General features: G+C 55.5%; 4 protein-coding genes across 4 annotated transcripts; 2 read left to right on the forward strand and 2 right to left on the reverse strand.

Moving 5' to 3' along the window:
• Positions 1-6: 6 nt before the first annotated feature.
• On the forward strand, positions 7-5,340 carry SPRING1 (SREBF pathway regulator in golgi 1). Its single transcript, XM_041488562.1, has 5 exons — positions 7-195; positions 772-928; positions 2,104-2,255; positions 2,763-2,876; positions 3,844-5,340. Exons 1-5 carry the CDS (start codon positions 85-87, stop codon positions 3,925-3,927), a joined length of 618 nt encoding a protein of 205 aa, XP_041344496.1. The 5' UTR covers positions 7-84; the 3' UTR covers positions 3,928-5,340.
• Positions 5,341-5,456: 116 nt separating this feature from the next.
• On the reverse strand, positions 5,457-7,077 carry VPREB3 (V-set pre-B cell surrogate light chain 3). The gene is made up of 2 exons (XM_041488563.1): positions 6,728-7,077; positions 5,457-6,506 (listed from the first exon to the last, which is right to left on the reverse strand). The coding sequence occupies exons 1-2, from the start codon at positions 6,774-6,776 to the stop codon at positions 6,178-6,180; spliced, it is 378 nt and encodes a 125-aa protein (XP_041344497.1). The 5' UTR covers positions 6,777-7,077; the 3' UTR covers positions 5,457-6,177.
• A 1,485-nt stretch (positions 7,078-8,562) lies between these two features.
• Positions 8,563-12,890, forward strand: CUNH22orf15 (chromosome unknown C22orf15 homolog). Its single transcript, XM_041488880.1, has 5 exons — positions 8,563-8,827; positions 9,877-9,963; positions 10,223-10,348; positions 10,610-10,684; positions 11,117-12,890. The coding sequence occupies exons 1-5, from the start codon at positions 8,803-8,805 to the stop codon at positions 11,269-11,271; spliced, it is 468 nt and encodes a 155-aa protein (XP_041344814.1). The 5' UTR covers positions 8,563-8,802; the 3' UTR covers positions 11,272-12,890.
• CHCHD10 (coiled-coil-helix-coiled-coil-helix domain containing 10) lies at positions 12,665-14,022 on the reverse strand. Its single transcript, XM_041488881.1, has 4 exons — positions 13,900-14,022; positions 13,635-13,818; positions 13,314-13,458; positions 12,665-12,920 (listed from the first exon to the last, which is right to left on the reverse strand). Exons 1-4 carry the CDS (start codon positions 13,953-13,955, stop codon positions 12,901-12,903), a joined length of 405 nt encoding a protein of 134 aa, XP_041344815.1. The 5' UTR covers positions 13,956-14,022; the 3' UTR covers positions 12,665-12,900.
• Positions 14,023-16,746: the final 2,724 nt, after the last annotated feature.

Consider the following 16,746-nt stretch of genomic DNA (forward strand, 5'->3'; position numbering starts at 1 on the left):
CTGGGGCCGCGCGGGGCTCGGCGCCGCTCGCTGCGCGCCCGCCGGTGATGCCGGCCCCGGGCCCGCGCTGCCCCTCGCCCGGCCATGGTGCCCTGCGGGGCCGTGCTCTGGCGGCGGCTGCTCAGGAAGCGATGGGTCCTCGGCGTCGTCTTCGGGCTCTCGCTCGTTTACTTCATCAGCAGCACCTTCAAGCAGGTCAGTGCCGGCCGCGGCCCCGGGTGAAACATCCCTTACCCCACGGTGGCTCTCGTTCTTCAGGTGCTGTCACCGCACCCCTGGGTAACGCTGCCGTACGAATGGCGTTATAAACATTTAATGGAGTTTAAAATAGGAATGCCTGATTCTCTGTTTGACAGCTATAGCGGTTTGAACCGAAACTGGGAAAAGAAAGTCTCCACTGGGTTTGGTAGTTGCTGTTGTGTCTTTCGGGAGTGGTGATTCCACTGGCAAAGGGCTCATGAAAGAGAAATATTTTCAGCTGTGGTTATTTAATATAAAATATACTACTTTTGTGGTTGTAGTGACTGAGTTCAGCTGCGTTAGCTGATCCATGGTGAACTGGAATACCCTGACTTTACTGAAGTGTGTGTCTTCCTGTTGAAGTATGAAGTAAAATACTACAAGTAGTAAATTGTTTTCACCATTGATGCTGGAGTTTCCTGTGCTGGGGAGTTTACAAGTACTTGACATCTTTAATCCTGGGAGAGACACGTGGATTGAAGTGGCAGGAGGAACTGGTATGTTTGGTTGCATTCCTGTTTTTCCTTGCAGGAAGAGAGGATGGTGAGAGATCGGACTCTCCTCCAAGTGCAGGAGCATGAGCAGCCCATCCTGTGGAAGGTGAAGTTCAGCTCGGGGAACAGCAGTCAGCTGAGCAACCAGTGCAGGAACTCTGTGCAGGGCAAGCTCCTCATTACAGATGAACTGGGTACAGTTGATATTTATTCTGCATGTGGCAGTGCTGCTTTGCCTCTCTGATTGCTGATGGCACTTTGATGCAACAACTGCTCTTTATTAAGGCATTTTCACTTGGCCCTTGGCCTGTTCTCCTCTGGATGGCTGAATTTCACTGTGGCTGCAGATCCTGCTGCTTTGGTTCTGTGCACACCAGAAGCAGGGCCAGGGCTGTGTGGGTGTGACTGTGGCTACCTAAAAGTCAAAAACTTCCAGTTACCTTTGCACAGAACCCGGACATTGGGTCCTGCTCAGTTTGCTGTGGTTGCTTGCAGAGCTCTTTGTGTCTCCCTGCAGCATGCTCCTGCTGTCAGGGGGTTAGGGAGAGCATCTGAGGAAACCTTGGCCTTGTATGGAGGCAGCTCAGGGCTGGTGTAATTAGTGCTCAGTCACAGTTAACGAGCTTATCTGACCCTTGTAAACCCAAGGTTATTAACCACTTCTTTTAAGTGGTAGAAATTAAAGACCCTTTCCTGCCCTAGGCTGTGCTTGTTGCTTAGACCTGGATCTTTCTTGGCCACAAATCAAGGCTATAGAGAACCCACCATATCTTCTGTGATTTGCATCAATGTTAAATTTGGCACTGCCTTACGGTTAGTGCCAGTTCATAAGATCTCTAAAAATTACAGATCTTTCACAGTCTAACACTGTGGTAGTACCATTTCCATAAGGATGTACACCACATTTCTATACTGTTAAGGATTCCACCCAGCAATGAATATTACACTGACCTGCATGGTTAAATCTAAGTCTCTTCATACTGAACTGTAAGAGAATTATCCAGAGACAGACCCATTGCAAAAACGTGTGTCGTGGTTTTTTTTCCAATATAGTCAATGCCAATCCCATTCCCCCTTTCACAAGGAACTGTGCCCAAAAATACTCAGAAGTTAAATAATCTGCATTTAAATACTCATGGTGCATATAGAGCACATATTAGAGCAGGATATGATAGCTGTGCAGATAACACCAGGCTGTTTGAAACGCTGCTCTCCATTTCCAAGAAAGGCTGCACAGGACTGAGTGGGATCATAACCTACTAAATGACAAACAAACCTGTTCTTAAGGAACGTGATCCTCACTGCGATTTCCATAGAACATACAGAGGGGTGTGCCTTGCCACTTGTCACTCCTGTTGCTGTTTTCCAGGCTACATCTGTGAGAGGAAGGACCTGCTGGTGAACGGCTGCTGCGATGTGCACGTGCCCAGCACCAAGCTGTACAGCTGTGACAGCTGCCTGCCCAACGGCTGCTGCAGCGTCTACGAGTTCTGCGTGTCCTGCTGCCTGCAGCCCAGCAAGGTGATGGACTTCCTCCTGCTTTCCAGGTGTTCTCAGCTGCTGGGGCCCCTCTGTGGCTAAAAGTGCTTCTTTGTGAGGAGCTTTTCCCTTAGAGGGACAGTTCCTTTTCTTGGAATGATGAGGAAAGCCTCCAAGGAGCATATGGCAAGCTATAAAGAAAGCTTTAACAAGACTAATCCTTCCCACCTTTGGGAGGAAATACTGGGAGCCTTGAAAAGTGTTTCAGCTTCAGTGGAGTTGCATTCGCTGAAGGGTTGCAGAAGAGTTACTGCAGTCACTATTAGTTTTGTAATTGGCATTTCCCCATATTCTGTGAGCTTCTCTTCGATTCTTGTCCTGCTGCTGGGGTTCTGAGGCATTAGCCTTTCAGTGCTTCCTAGAAATCCTAAGTGGAGTTGCTTACTATTCCTCTGATACCTGAGTTCTGTAGGTTGGGGTGGGCTTTGATTACTCCTTGCTGAAGCAGAGTGTTTCTGATTTTTGCCTTCTCTTTGCTGACCACTTCAGCAACATCTCCTGGAGCGGTTCTTGAACCGGGCAGCGATTGCATTCCAGAACCTCTTCATGGCAGTGGAAGATCACTTCGAGCTGTGTCTGGCCAAGTGTAGGACTTCATCACAGGTGAGGCACCAGCACATGGCCAGGGCCCAAAAACTGCCCTTGGGAAAGGGGGCTCAATGCTGTGAATGGCTGGTGCGTCGTGTTTGTATTTTCACAAAAGCTCAAGCTATGGCTGAGAGCCAGTCTGAAGGCAAAGCACGCATTTAGAGCAGGATGAGTTGCACATTCTCTGTAGAAAAGAGGGGCTTAACTAAAAAGAGACTGAGTTCAGTGACCAGTGGAGATCTGAGATGAGTTCTGGGGAAGATCTCATTAGGATGAAGACAGTGAGAGCTGTTCAAGCTGTTCAGTAGCCTCAGAATGCTCTTTATTTTTGGTACTGGAGACTCACCATGTGCTGACAATCACCTGCATGGTAACTCGAAAACTGTGTTGTAATTTCTCTGCTTGTTAAGGACAGAGGTGAACTTCTGTTACCCATGTGATTTTGTTAGAAGTCTTGCTCTAAGCAAGCAGTGGCTCTTTTAGAAAGTGCTTTTGGCCATGTCCTGCAGCTTCAGTATTTCAGGTAGCAATGGGGATGGACTGCAGACAAAGGATAGAGTTCCAAATGTCTCCAAAGTTACTGGGTTTTTTTCCCCATAAAATTTGAACTCTGCCTTTTGTCCAGAAAAATGCACACATCTCAAGTTGCAACTTTATTGTGCTCTGCATGCTTAGAACATTTGATGATGATACTGCCTGAACAGATCTATTTTTTTTTTTTAATGAAATCTTTTCCTACTTACTTGGGTACTCTCTTGAAAAGGAGGTTCTGGTTCAACACTGCAGTGCTGTAATGCATCAGCTGGCTCTTGTGTGCTGGCAATGCAGAGTTCTTTGATCCAAAGACACTCTGATGTGTAGAAGAATTTGGGATTTTTTTTTTTTTGCCTGTGCATAAACACTGTGGGTTTTGTCCCTCAGTGAAGGGATGCCTTGTTTCACTGTGTGTATCTTGTTAAAGCTTCTCCTCCTTTCCTGGCAGAGCGTGCAGCATGAGAACACCTACAGAGACCCAATTGCCAAATACTGCTATGGGGAGTACCCCCCAGAGCTCCTGCCTGTTTGAGAGTGCACATCTGAGCAGCAGGAGGAAGGAACTGGAGCCTTGAATCCAAAAGGACAAGACAGCAGCTGTTGCTTTACCAAAGCCTCAGTGTAAAAAGCTTGCCTTGTATGTGGGGCAAACCCAGAGGTGAAGAGAGGAAGTAAGGAACTTCTGGGACTGGATCCTGCTTTCTTCAGCTTATTGTGCACCTGCTTTGGAGTGCTGGTACTGTGCTACTGTGCAGTGCATTAGTTGAATACTTCCTCTGAATTTCAGGAATCATGGAGTCAATCTAGGCTATAGAACATCATGGGAAAATATCTAAAGTGGCTTTGCAGCTGTAAATGGAGGTCCAGTTGTGTCTCTGCAGTCCAGAGACTTTCCAGAGTGACAGCAGTAACTGGAGGACTTTTCCTTTCAGAGGGCAAAGCATGCCTGCTGTGCTTCTCTCTCTGGAACCCTTCTTGACATGCATGGTGTACACTACATATGTAATTATGAATTATTTATTCATTTTATATGGGTCACTGGCTGAAAGTACAGATGCTTTGCATAGCTAGTTGTGGATGCCTTTCAGTCCCTGCTTTGCTGTGTCAGCTAGAAGGAATATTTTAGATCCTGACTAAAGTTGGTAGGGTTTTTTTTTCCCTCCTTAGTCTAAAGGAATTGTATTGGGATTTGTCACTATAGTACTTATGTTCCTCTTAGTGAGTTTAACCATTCAGAACTCCAATGGAGTTGTTCTGCCACAGTCCCACAGCACAAGAGAAGAGCAGGGATCTACCCAGGATGGGATGTTTATTGTCTCTAAATACTTTCCTTGTTACTCTGCAGCAGTTTCCTCAAAGAGGAGTCCAGTTCTGTGAGCAGCTCTCTGCTGTCCACTTGCTGACAGGGAGCAGGGAAGATTTGTTTGCTTGAACTTGTTCAGGCCTTGGTATTTCAAATTCACTCCTGGTTGTGCAGGAGCCCAGAGGGTGGAGCTGAGCTCTCCACAGCACCTTTCCCAGAGCTGCCTGTGCCTTTCCACGCTGCTCCCGAGCAGGAGGCAGGATGGCTCTGCCAGCTGTTCCAGCTCTCAGGCAGATCCTGAAGTGTTTTACATCTGCATCTCAGGCAGCAAACTGCAGCTTCCTTTTAGCTTGGAACTCCCTTGCACCAAATTCGAGCTGATCTTCCCCTTTGACAAACATATTAAACAGGACTCAGTTAAGAAGAACAAGAATTCATTATCCCATGCTTGCTTTACACAATTCAGTGCCCACCTCCTGCCACTGTACCTCAGCCAACGGGGAAAGGAAGACGGCAACCTGTGGCCGGGAGTTTAGGCTATAAGGAGGCCGCATCCTCCGAAATCTCCACAGAGACCCCACGGGGGTATGGCGTAGTGGACTCTCTCCCTTTATTCGAATAAAGTTGCAGGACGCCTCTGTCTCCTTCGTGGACTTTTCATAGCGGGGCTTTTCGCACGTGCTGAGCACAAGAGCAGGGCAAGAGCCCGCTCCAAAGGCCATGGGGCCCTGACGCGCACTGAGGTAATCCGGAAGTGACGCGCCTGGTTTTGTCTTTCCCCGAGCCAATGGTAGCGCCGGCCGCTCCTCACGTGACAAGCAGGGCCTGCCTTTGTGGCCTAAATGCCGCCGCCGTGCGCGCGCCGAGCTGAGCATGCTCAGTGCGGCCTTCCCGGCATTTTCCCCAATTCTGTGGGAAAACCTTTCATGTTCTCTGAGCAAACGTCCCCACAGAGTCCCCGCGGGGGCACGCGTGTCCCTGTCCCCTCAGGAGCTGTGCTGTGGGAGCAGGGGCTGCTCCAGGGGTGGGTGAGGGCTCCCCCCGGCCCAGGGACCCCTCCCGGCCCGCAGCCGCTCCTGCCCGCCCTCCTGGCCCGGGGACACCACACGAGCCGCGGGGTGAGGATCAGCCTTTATTACCTTTATCACCTTTATTTAAACTCTGCGGAAGCCCCAGCCGGGTCGAGGCTGCCTCATGCCAGGTGCTGGAAGAGCCCAGGACAGCCAGGCGGCGGCTGAGCCCTCATGCCCGCGCTGCAGCAGGCGGCCCTGGCCGCTCTGTGCCCGTGCCCGGCTCTCTGATGCCCCATGAGGGACACTTGGGGACAAAGAGGAGGTTGCTGCACTGCCCAGCACGAGGCAGCGCTGCCGGGCCTGCTCAAGCATGCAAAGATGGATTTTTCCCATCCCTCCCAGGGCTGCTGCTCTCCCTGCTGAGAGAGGGTGTCCAGGGAAAGCACAGAAAGCTTCAGGAGCCTCTCTAGAGCCACCTGAGGGCAGGGGACAGGGCGCAGTAGTAGGTGCCGTTGTCGTCCTGGCAGGCGGCTGCGATGGTGAGGATGCAGGCGTTGCTGGCGAGGTCTTTGGTGGCCGAGAAGCGCTCGGGAGTCTTGGCAGGCTTGTGCTTGTCTCGCTCGGAGTTGTAATAGAGCAGATACCTGAGGGAGTGCCCTGGGCGCTGCTGGTACCAGGAGATGCCGAAGTGGCTGATGTTGTACTGCGGGCTCAGGGTGCAGAAGAGCCGAGCGCTCTGCCCGGGCTGCACGAACACGGAGTGCGGCTGGCTCAGCACGGGCTGCGCCCTGCCAGCTGCACGCACCAGGGATGCAGTTAGTGATGGGCTGGGATGTGTCCCCCATCACCCTCAGCCCCCAAAATGAGGCAATGCCATTTCCCAACCACCACCCTGCTCATCCCATCACAAGCCCCGGAGTAAACGCCCTACTCAAACCAACCCCCCTGGAGAGCCCAGCCTGCCCTCCACCCTGCAGTGCCCCCAGGCAGAGCTGATTCTGCCACAGCACCCTTACCTGTGCCCAGCGTCCCCAGCAGGAGCAGGACTGTGAATCCCAGGGCCATGGCAGGAGGCAGAGGAAGGGAGGCTGTTTCAGAGCAGCTCTGGGGTGCTGCACAAAGCCCGGCTGCTGTGCCGTGGCCACTGGCGGGGTGTATGTAAATGACACGGGGGGCTCAGGGACTCAGCTCCCCGGGGCTGCTCGCTCTGCTGCAGCTGGGCTTCAGGAGGGGGTGACAGCCACTCACCCTCACCTCAGCCCTTTTCCTTCAGCTGCACCAGCACACCCACAGCTCACCCCACCACCCCGTGCCCTGGGGTGGCATCGCTGACCATCTCTCTTGGCTGCTGGGAGGAGCAGAGAGGTTTCCCTGCAGTCTCACACTCAGGCCCTCTGCTGCCAGGCATGCAGGAGGCCAGGAGCCTGAGCCACACCGTGCCAAGGATGCCCTGGGAGGCAGCAGGCTGGGGGCCGCCAGGGAGAACGGATGATGGGAGGCAGCTGTCCCATCACAGAAACAACAGAAGGAAAGCTGCTGCTCCCTTCCTGCAGCTCCATCACGGTGACAGGAATGACTGGGCAGGGTCTCAGCATAACTTGCAGCAGGGGCTGGGAGCTGCTGAGGGTGCTGCCTCTTGGCCAGGGCCACCTCAGGAGCAGCAGCTGTGGTGGGTGGCTGCTGAGGCCAGCGGGCAGCAGGTGTGTGTGTCCCCAGGGAGCGGGGCAGAGGTGGCTGCAGCACAGCTGGTGCGGAAGGACAGCAGACCGTTACAGCCAACGGCCACCAGCTCAGCCAGCGTGAAGCCACTCCTGCCTGTGACACCTGTCACGGGGCCACTGCGTCACACAGCCACCAGCCCAGGCTGTCCCCACGGTGAGGGCAGTGGGCACTTCTCATGTGCCAGAGCCGCTGGGCACCTCCTGCCCTCCACAGGCAGGCTCAGCCCCTGCCAGTGCCACCTCATCACCACCCAGGGACAGCCACTCCCTCCCTCTGCAGCACCCACAGAGCCCCAGGGCCTCAAGGCCCCAGGGTTTGTCCCTGCAGATGTCAGCAGTTTGTGTTTCATGAGCTCTGGCAGGTACGAGCACCCTGCAGGTACAGCTCCACTGCTGCCCACCAGCACTCCCCACATTCTGCCAAGTGGTGGCAAGATGAACACAAGTCTCCTGCACATGTCCCAGGGGAGGAGTGTCACACACACACCTTGTCCCAAGCGCTGAGCAGGTCAAGTCCAGGGATTAGACTGACTGTGAAATGAAACCTGGCAAGACAGAGGGAAATCACCTCCTCATGCAAAGAGGGGCATTCCAGAGAAAGGGAATTTATCCTCAGAGCAGTGACATTATCCCCACTGGATAATGCAGCACATCAGTGTTGTTACTGGTTCCCACCATTCCAGCCTCCCCATCTGCTGAGCAGCCCAGGGACATGATTTCATTCATGTTTTCCTCAGGAAAAGGGGATGATGCTACAGGGCCCTGACTGCAGGAACACTTGCACAGCAACATTTGGGCACCAAACAGAAGATGCAGCCAGCACATGACCATGTCCACCACGGGGCTGCAAAACCCCACTGCCTCCTGCTCCAGAGTAGGAGCAGCACAGGCAGGGTCCTCAGGGGGATTTTTCCAGTGGCATCCAGCCATGTCACAGAGGAAGCCAGGCTGGCCTTGCAGCAGTGCTGGGCTCAGTTAGGAGCAGGGTGAACAGATGTGGCACCACCACAGCCCAGATGAGCTGCAGGACAAATGGCGGAGGGGGGGGGGGGGCCGGAAAAAACCGAGGGGCAGGAAATAGCACGAGACTACAAAAAGTCGTAAATTCAGAGCATCTGGGACCACATGGAGCAGGCAGCCTTCCCAAGAGGCTGTTGTTTAGCTCAGCCCTTGCTCTGCCTCCCTTCTCCCCCCGCAGGAGGCTCGAGAATCTGCAGGGGCCGTTCGCTGTTGCTGGGCAATCTGGCTACTGAAACCACAACAGCGTCAGTGGGGATGGAGCCCGTGTGCCCGGGGCTCTCCAGCAGCTCCCAGCGCTGCCTGCAGGACGGGACCCGGCCCCACAGCCCTGCCAGGGGCACGGCAGCACCATGTTCGCCACCGTGAGATTCGGAGGTAGGTGGGGGTAGCCGGACACCTGGGCCACCCTCGTCACCTGCACAAGGGGCAGGGAGGGACACAGCACCTGGTGAACAGCAATGCCCGGTGCTGAGGGAACAGGCAGGAGAGCTCTGCCAGGCACAGCAGCATCCTGCACCTTCACTGCTTTTAAAAAAGGGAGATCTGTTACCCTACACTCCAAATCATGGAGGGAAACCACTCCAGCAGAGCTGAGTTAAGCACAGGGAGGGAGGCTGGAGGTGAGGATGAGTTTCCAGCCTGGCAGCTCTGGGAAACCACCGGAGGGGGCCCTGCTTATCTAGACACAACCAGAAGAGCCATGGGGCACAAGTGCCAGCTGCTAGCAGAGCTCCTCTGTTCTGGGCTGTGTGGGAAGGGCTCCCTGACTGAAATCCTGGCTCTCAGTTTCAGAGAGCAGGCATTTGTGGGAAGGCATGAGCAGCCCCTATCCTGACCTTACCCAGTTGGCTGAAAGCCTTGGCCTTACCCCAGACACTCATGGCTGAAGCCATCAGACACACACAGTCCTAAGCCTTTGCTCCCTCTGCTATTTGAATTGGATCCCCAGCTCTGACTACTGACGTGTGTCAGCCCTGGGGGATTTCTCAATTGTGCCAAACTCAGTCAGAGTTCATGGCCAAAATATCCCCGGGTGACTCAGCCACAATCTCCAGCTCTTGCCCCTTGTGACTGGGACCAGCTCTTAGGAGGGCACTGGCAAGGACCAGGGCCCACTGCTTTTTCATACTCATGCTTGATGAAACAAATTGAAGGATAGAGACACTATATCAATCAGAACCATTTTCCCCAAATGAAAGTGCTCATCTTCTCCCCTGGACCCTGGGGCACCTCTCAGCACCCGCTACCAGCAGCCATGGCTGAAATGCAGCTGCTCAAGGCCCTGCTGATGCCACAGGGGGTCCTGCCTTTGCTGGCCACAGCGGGCACCTCTGAGCCACCTGCTGTGCCTCCTGCCATGCCCATGTGGTCCCTGGGTTTGGGGTGACCATGCTCCTGTCTCAGATCTCATTCCCTGTTTGCAGCCAACTGCCAAGAGATGGTGAACCTGCTCTGCTCTGTCCAGACCCTCACAGGCCACCTGAAGTGGAAGTGTCAGTGCAGGCCTGAAGGTACGAGTGCTCTGGGCTGTGGTCACCAAGGGACTGCCACTCACCCATAGAAGAACAGCACAGGGTTACAAATGGGTCACATGGGAATCACAGAACATCCCAAAGCACAGGGAAAGGGACAGCAAACCTCTCACTCCCCAGATGTCAGCAGATTCTGTTCTAAGTGTAACTTGCCAAGGAAAACGCCTCTAAACCCCTCAGGCTCATGTTGGCCCCACAGGGACAGTCTGGCCTTCCTTCACCACATCTCTCTCTGCAGACTGCATCGATCTTGTGGATGAAAAAGGCACCCTGATGAACCTGAGCAAAGTGGAAGATCCTGCATCTGACTATGCCAGTAAATACCTGCAGGGAAGGCAGCGCTACATCCTCATCAGAGCTGCCCGTGAGTTCCCTGTGCACAGCCCCAGGGCAGGAAGGGTCTGCTCTGGGGGCAGCTCTGGGGAGGGCTCTGCTCAGCAGCCACTTGGACACAGCACAGAAGCTCTGAGGAGGCAGAAGCCAACTCAGATGAACAGCTAGAGCTGAGCCTTTGTTTGTCCAAGGGAGAAAGAACTTCTCCTGGGCAGAACCACCTGCCCCAGTTACAAGCCTTCAGTTTACAGCCAGGAGAGAGACTAATCCATTTCTCCCATTCTGTTGCCAGGACAAGAAAACTCTGAAGCCATCTGCTATGAATCCTTGCTTGAGGACCTGGGGAAACACTACCCTGACCTCCCAGGTAAGAGCCAGGCACCCACCTCACCTCCACAGAGGAGTCAGGGGTGCAGGCATGACTCCTGTTCCACCTCAGCCCTCATACAGTCCTGTGGGACTCTCCTCTGATCCCCCTGTGCTCCTTCAGGGCTCTTGGGGGCAATGAGTGCATTCAGGCACCAAGGGAGGGGACAAGCAGGGCTGCTGTGCAGGACCCCTCCCAGTTAAGAGTGACACCCCACACCAGGCAGAGCCCTGCCCAGCTTGTCCCCCTGGCAAAGAGGGACATCTCCTTGGAACAAATGGGGGGAAGGACATCAGGAAAAATTGGGAGACCCTCAAGTGTCTCTCCCAGGCTGTAGTCTCACAGGTTGGCAGTGCCTTGCCCAACATATAATGGGCAACTGACCAACACAGCAGGAACACACAACTCTGGAGGGGCTTGGTCACTCCACAGATCGGCTGCAGCAGCTCTCAGGAAAGACTCAGAGGACCGAGCAGAGGAAGAAGGGCTCCTTGCAGAGGGCTCAGCCTCACACCAGCACCCGAGGCAGGAACAGGACCACCTCACAGAGCAAGAGGAGCTTGGAACACAAGAACATCCCTAAGTGAGGAACAGACCCATTGCTGGTCACCAGGCAGCACAGCCTCCACCAGGCCCCAAACACCTGCCCAGGTTCTCATTCCAGCACAGCAAGAGTGCCCTGCTACTGAGCCCCTCTCCCTGGGATCCCCTGCCCCCCCAGAGCTTCACTAGCACATCCCAGGCTGCACCCTGACAATCCCAGCATCACAGCCAGGCACAGGCACCATCCTCCTGCTTCAGGGGTCTTGTGTTCCCTGGCATGGCCTGCACCTGCACTCCTGTCACTGGCTGGGCCTGCTTCCCACCGCAGCTCTGGGGTGGCCCTGCAGGGACTGCCCACTGCAATCACCAGGAAAAGCTGCTCCAGAGACAGCCAGGCCACAGAGCTGCAGAAGCAGCACTGCCAAGATGGGTGAAAGGCAGAACACACCTGCTGCTGCTTCTCCACCCAGAGCAACACACCAACAGCCTAATACACTTATTTCTCAAAGGGAGTTGAACAGCTTTGGAGTGGTTCCTCCCTGCTCACACAGGTCAGCTCAGCACACAGAGCACTTTGGCTTTTAATCTCTGGCATCTAATTTTTCCCTTGGCTGTCTAAGGAGAACACAAGACACCCCTGATAAGGCCAGGCACAGCTCAGGACATCTCTACCAAGAACTTAAGACTCTGACATTTAGAAGGGGCAGGATTTTCAACACCAGCCTCCAGTATCTGCTAACAGCATTTACCATCTAGACTTGGATTTCCTCACAAATCCCAGCAAGGGGCTGAGAACTCGTCCTTTATTCAACAATCAGAGATCAAAAGGTTAAAAGATTCATTCTGCCACGAAAAATGCATCAGTTAAGCACCTGAAAGTGTCCTGGCTTCACTGCTGTGCCACTAAAACGCCAGCTGAAACCTCAGAATTCCCTTTTAGACCAGCGTGAGGAACACGGTGTCCTGCTGGAGGCCAGTCCACGGGCAGCAATCACGAGGCTGAGCTGCCAAGGTGACTGGAAGAGGAAAGCAGCTCCAAACTTCCTCTGATGCCAGTGACCTTGAGAACATTGCATAACCTGCTAAAGCTTCAAAGTCAGAGCAGCCAACAGTACCCAAGTCCCACAGCCAGACAGGTCACACTCTTAGCTCTGAGGGCAGGACAGGGACTCAGGAAGAGGATATCTATAGAAAAGCAATTTGTCACTGAAAATACCATGGGACACATGTTGGCTTACCTCACTGCAGCCTCTCCTCTGCCTGGAGGGCAGCCAGTGTCTGGATCCCCTTCTGCCAAGTCATGCAGGCCCAGTCCCTGCTAGGCTGCACCCCTGTTTGCAGGAAGTACAAACTTGTGCCTTGTCTTGTGGCTGACAATGTTAATGCTTCAGTAGCTTGATTTTAGCTTGAGAATTAAATAAAGAATGTGCACAGATGATAGGTCCAAATAAATTCTTTTATTTCTCTGTAATAAATACAGTGCTACCTGAACACCGAAGACCCTTGGGTCCAATCATTCCTTTCCTTCCCTACTAGTTCAGAAGTGAATTACCACTAGAATACTCTGTCTGGTCAGTCTGCTCCCTCCAGCTCACTCCCTGTCTGTCCTTCCACTCCCTGTGGAGAGCAGGGCTCTACACCACGATCCTCTTCCCTACAAGGGGGCAAATTCTTCACAGGAGAGAAGAAACACCTACAGGGAGGAAGCAGAAGGTCAGCATTAGGAACGTGATCCAGCAGCTGGAGCAAAAGCTCTCACCCAGTGTAACCAGATCATAACCCAACCACTGACAACAGCTTGTACCAAATGCAGCAGGAATTAAGAGAGTCAGCCAGGGAGAGCAGCACGCTGCCCATGACTCAGAAGGTACCTACAGCCTCCCAACCTTCACAGAGACATAGCCAAAATCATTTCTCCTTCCTTTCCCAGCTGCGTTTTTCTCTTCAGGACACGGGAAAGACACAACTGCTTCCTACTAAAGCCCAAAAGGGCGCTATACCCCCAGAAGACCGCTTCTGCAAGCTTCAACCCCTCGGGGATGCTGCGCTGGCAGCAGCTCGCTCCTGCAGGACAGGGCGCGCTCACCGTTGCTGTACTTGCACTGCTTCAGCGCCTCGTTGAAGCCCTCGCACAGGGTCAGGTCTCTCTGGTTGGTGGCGCACTCCAGGAACTGCTTCATCTCATAGTGGCACGGTCCGTACGGCGACTGCTGCAGCACGGCCCGGGGCTCCTGCGGCCACGGGCCCGGTCAGGGCGGCCGGGGGCAGCGGCGCCTCTTCCAGCGCGCTCCCGTCCCCTCGAGCGGGGACGGCTGCCCGTCCGTCCGTCCGTCCGTCCCGCCCGGCCCCGCTCCCGCCGCCCCCCGCCCAAGGGCGGCCCAAGGGCACAGCCCGGCTCCGCTCGCACCTGGGCAGGCGCCGCCGCCTTGGCGGGCTCGGAGGAGCCACCGCTGAAGACGCCGGTGATGGCGCTGCCCACGACGTGTCCCACGGCGGAACCCACGGCCACGCCGGCCGCCGTGCTCGCCATCTGCGCCATCAGCCCGGGCTGCGCCGGCTGTGCCACGGGCGCCGGGGCCGCTGGGGCCGGGCTGCGGAGAGAAGGGAGTCATGGGGGGCGGCACAGGACGCGTGCCGCGGTGCGCCCACCGAGCCCAGCCCGGCCCCGGTACCTGGCGGGCGCCGGGGCCGGGGCGGACCGGGACACGCTCCTGCTGCCGCGCGCCATGGCTGTGAGCGCGCCCCGCCCCGCGCCCGCCTTTAGCCGGCCCGCGGCTCCACGTGACACAGTGCGCACGCGCAAACGGCGGCCGGAGCCACGCCCCGCCCCGCGGGGGAAAGACGGGATTTCCGTAAGGCGCATGCGCAGAAAGCGCCGGGGAGTCCGTGCACCGCGAGCTCGCCCCCGGCAGAGAGCGCGCGAGAACCGTGCGGGGCCGGGAGCGGGAACTGGGCACGGGATGGACCACAGGATCAATAACGGAACTGGGCATGGGATGGACCACGGGATCAATAACGGAACCGGGCACGGGATCGATCACAGGATCAATAACGGAACCAATCATGGGACGGACCACGGGATCAACAATGGAACCGGGCACGGGATGGACCACGGGATCAATAATGGAACCGGGCACAGGATGGACCACGGGATCAATAACGGAACCAATCATGGGATCGATCACGGGATTGATGACGGAACCGGGCACGGGATCGATCATGGGATCAATAATGGAACCAGTCACGGGATCGATTATGGGATCAATAATGGAACCGGTCATGGGATTGATCATGGAACTGGTCATGGGATTGATCATGGAACCACTCACAGGAGTGATCACGGGATCAGTCATGGAACTGGTCACGGGATTGATCATGGAACCGGGCACCGGATTGACCACAGGAGCCGGTCACTGGCTCAATCATGGGATTGATCATGGAACCAGTCACGGTATCAACCACAGAACTGATAACGGGATTGATCACAGGATCGATGATGGAATCCATACAGGATCAATCATGGAACTGATCGCAGCATCAGTCACGGGATCGATCACCGAAACACCGAATCACCCACCGCGCCCGGGCGCAGGGCACAGTGCCCGCTGTGCCTCCCAGTGCCGCACCGCGCGGCTCCGGAGCACCCCAGTGCTGCCCGTGCTGGGGCTGGCAGCCCTTCCAGAGCAGACCTGATGCCCAGGGAGAACATTCCCGGCACAGCCTGAGGCCGTTTCCTCTTGCACTACCTGCGGGAACAGAACGATCCCCCGCTCCATGCTCGCCCCGGGAGCGCGGGGCCGGCGGCTCCGTGCAGGGGGACACAAAGCAGAGCTCCCGGTGCAGGCTTTGCCAAGGCTCGGAGCTGCTCCTGCCGGGTGTGGGGCAGGCCGGGGGAGCATGAAGGGGCCTGTAGCGGGCGATGAACACGGCCCGTGTGGAGGAGAGGCGGGAATGAAGGCACGGGATCGATCATGGGATCGATGACAGAACCGGGCACAGGATCGATCACGGGATCAATAATGGAACCGATCACGGGATCCATCATGGAACCAATCACGGGATCAATAATGGAACCAGTCACAGGAGTGATCACGGGATCAGTCATGGAACTGGTCACGGGATTGATCATGGAACCGGGCACCGGATTGACCACAGGAGCCGGTCACTGGCTCAATCATGGGATTGATCATGGAACCAGTCACGGTATCAACCACAGAACTGATAACGGGATTGATCACAGGATTGATGATGGAATCCATACAGGATCAATCATGGAACTGATCACAGCATCAGTCACGGGATTGATCACCGAAACACCGAATCACCCACCGCGCCCGGGCGCAGGGCACAGTGCCCGCTGTGCCTCCCAGTGCCGCACCGCGCGGCTCCGGAGCACCCCAGTGCTGCCCGTGCTGGGGCTGGCAGCCCTTCCAGAGCAGACCTGATGCCCAGGGAGAACATTCCCGGCACAGCCTGAGGCCGTTTCCTCTTGCACTACCTGCGGGAACAGAACGATCCCCCGCTCCATGCTCGCCCCGGGAGCGCGGGGCCGGCGGCTCCGTGCAGGGGGACACAAAGCAGAGCTCCCGGTGCAGGCTTTGCCAAGGCTCGGAGCTGCTCCTGCCGGGTGTGGGGCAGGCGGGGGAGCATGAAGGGGCCTGTAGCGGGCGATGAACACGGCCCGTGTGGAGGAGAGGCGGGAATGAAGGGCTGGCAGAGGGAAGATGAGCGCTCCGCAACTGGGGCGGGGAAAGGAGGCTGCCAGGGAGGAGGGAAGGGAGGAATGATGTGGTCTAAACCATTGACCAGCAGAACAATTTTTGCATCAGGCCTCTGGATACAAACCAGGAGATCAAGGAACACTTTGTAAGGCGTGGACATTGTTGGGCAGTAGGAATCCATGAAAAGATGATGATGAGCCCTCAAATCATGAAGAGACAGGCTGGACGACGCCAGCTTTACCTCCAAACCAATTTCCTGACAATCATCTCTTCCCTGGCACCCCCACTGGACTCCAGGGCCTCTGTGGGTCCAGGTCTCCTCAGTGTCTCCCTGGAACAGGCCTTGTTGCCACATCTGTCTTTGGGTGTTCCTTCTACCCAATGGAGAGAAAGTAATTTTCAAAATTGAGAAGGATCCAGAAGATGTTCAGGAAAAAAAAGAAAATCCCAGCTGTGTCATGTCTCTAGGGCTGTGTTCGTACATTCAGCAAGTTGTGAAAAGCAGCTCTTTGGGCTGGTTCATTGACTGGCAGGAATTAGAGAGCTCAGTCACTGCAGGGCTGGCAATTAGCTGCTGTGGAAGTGTTTTTGTAGAGTCAAATTTCCAGCACGAGGGGAAGAGAAAAGCGTTTGTAAAGCAAGCCGCCCCTCGGCGCGGGAGCCGGGCGGGCCGGGGGAGCTGCAGCTCCGGCACTCCTGAGGGAAGGAAAGGATCGTTCTCAAGCACCACTGTGAGGGGAACACCCCCAAATCCTTCCCCCCGCAGTGCCGGGGAGCTCTCCTGCCCCGGGAGCTGCG

The sequence above is a fragment of the Pyrgilauda ruficollis genome, unplaced genomic scaffold (assembly GCF_017590135.1).
Source record: "Pyrgilauda ruficollis isolate IOZ18807 unplaced genomic scaffold, ASM1759013v1 scaffold9, whole genome shotgun sequence".
NCBI lineage: Eukaryota > Metazoa > Chordata > Aves > Passeriformes > Passeridae > Pyrgilauda > Pyrgilauda ruficollis.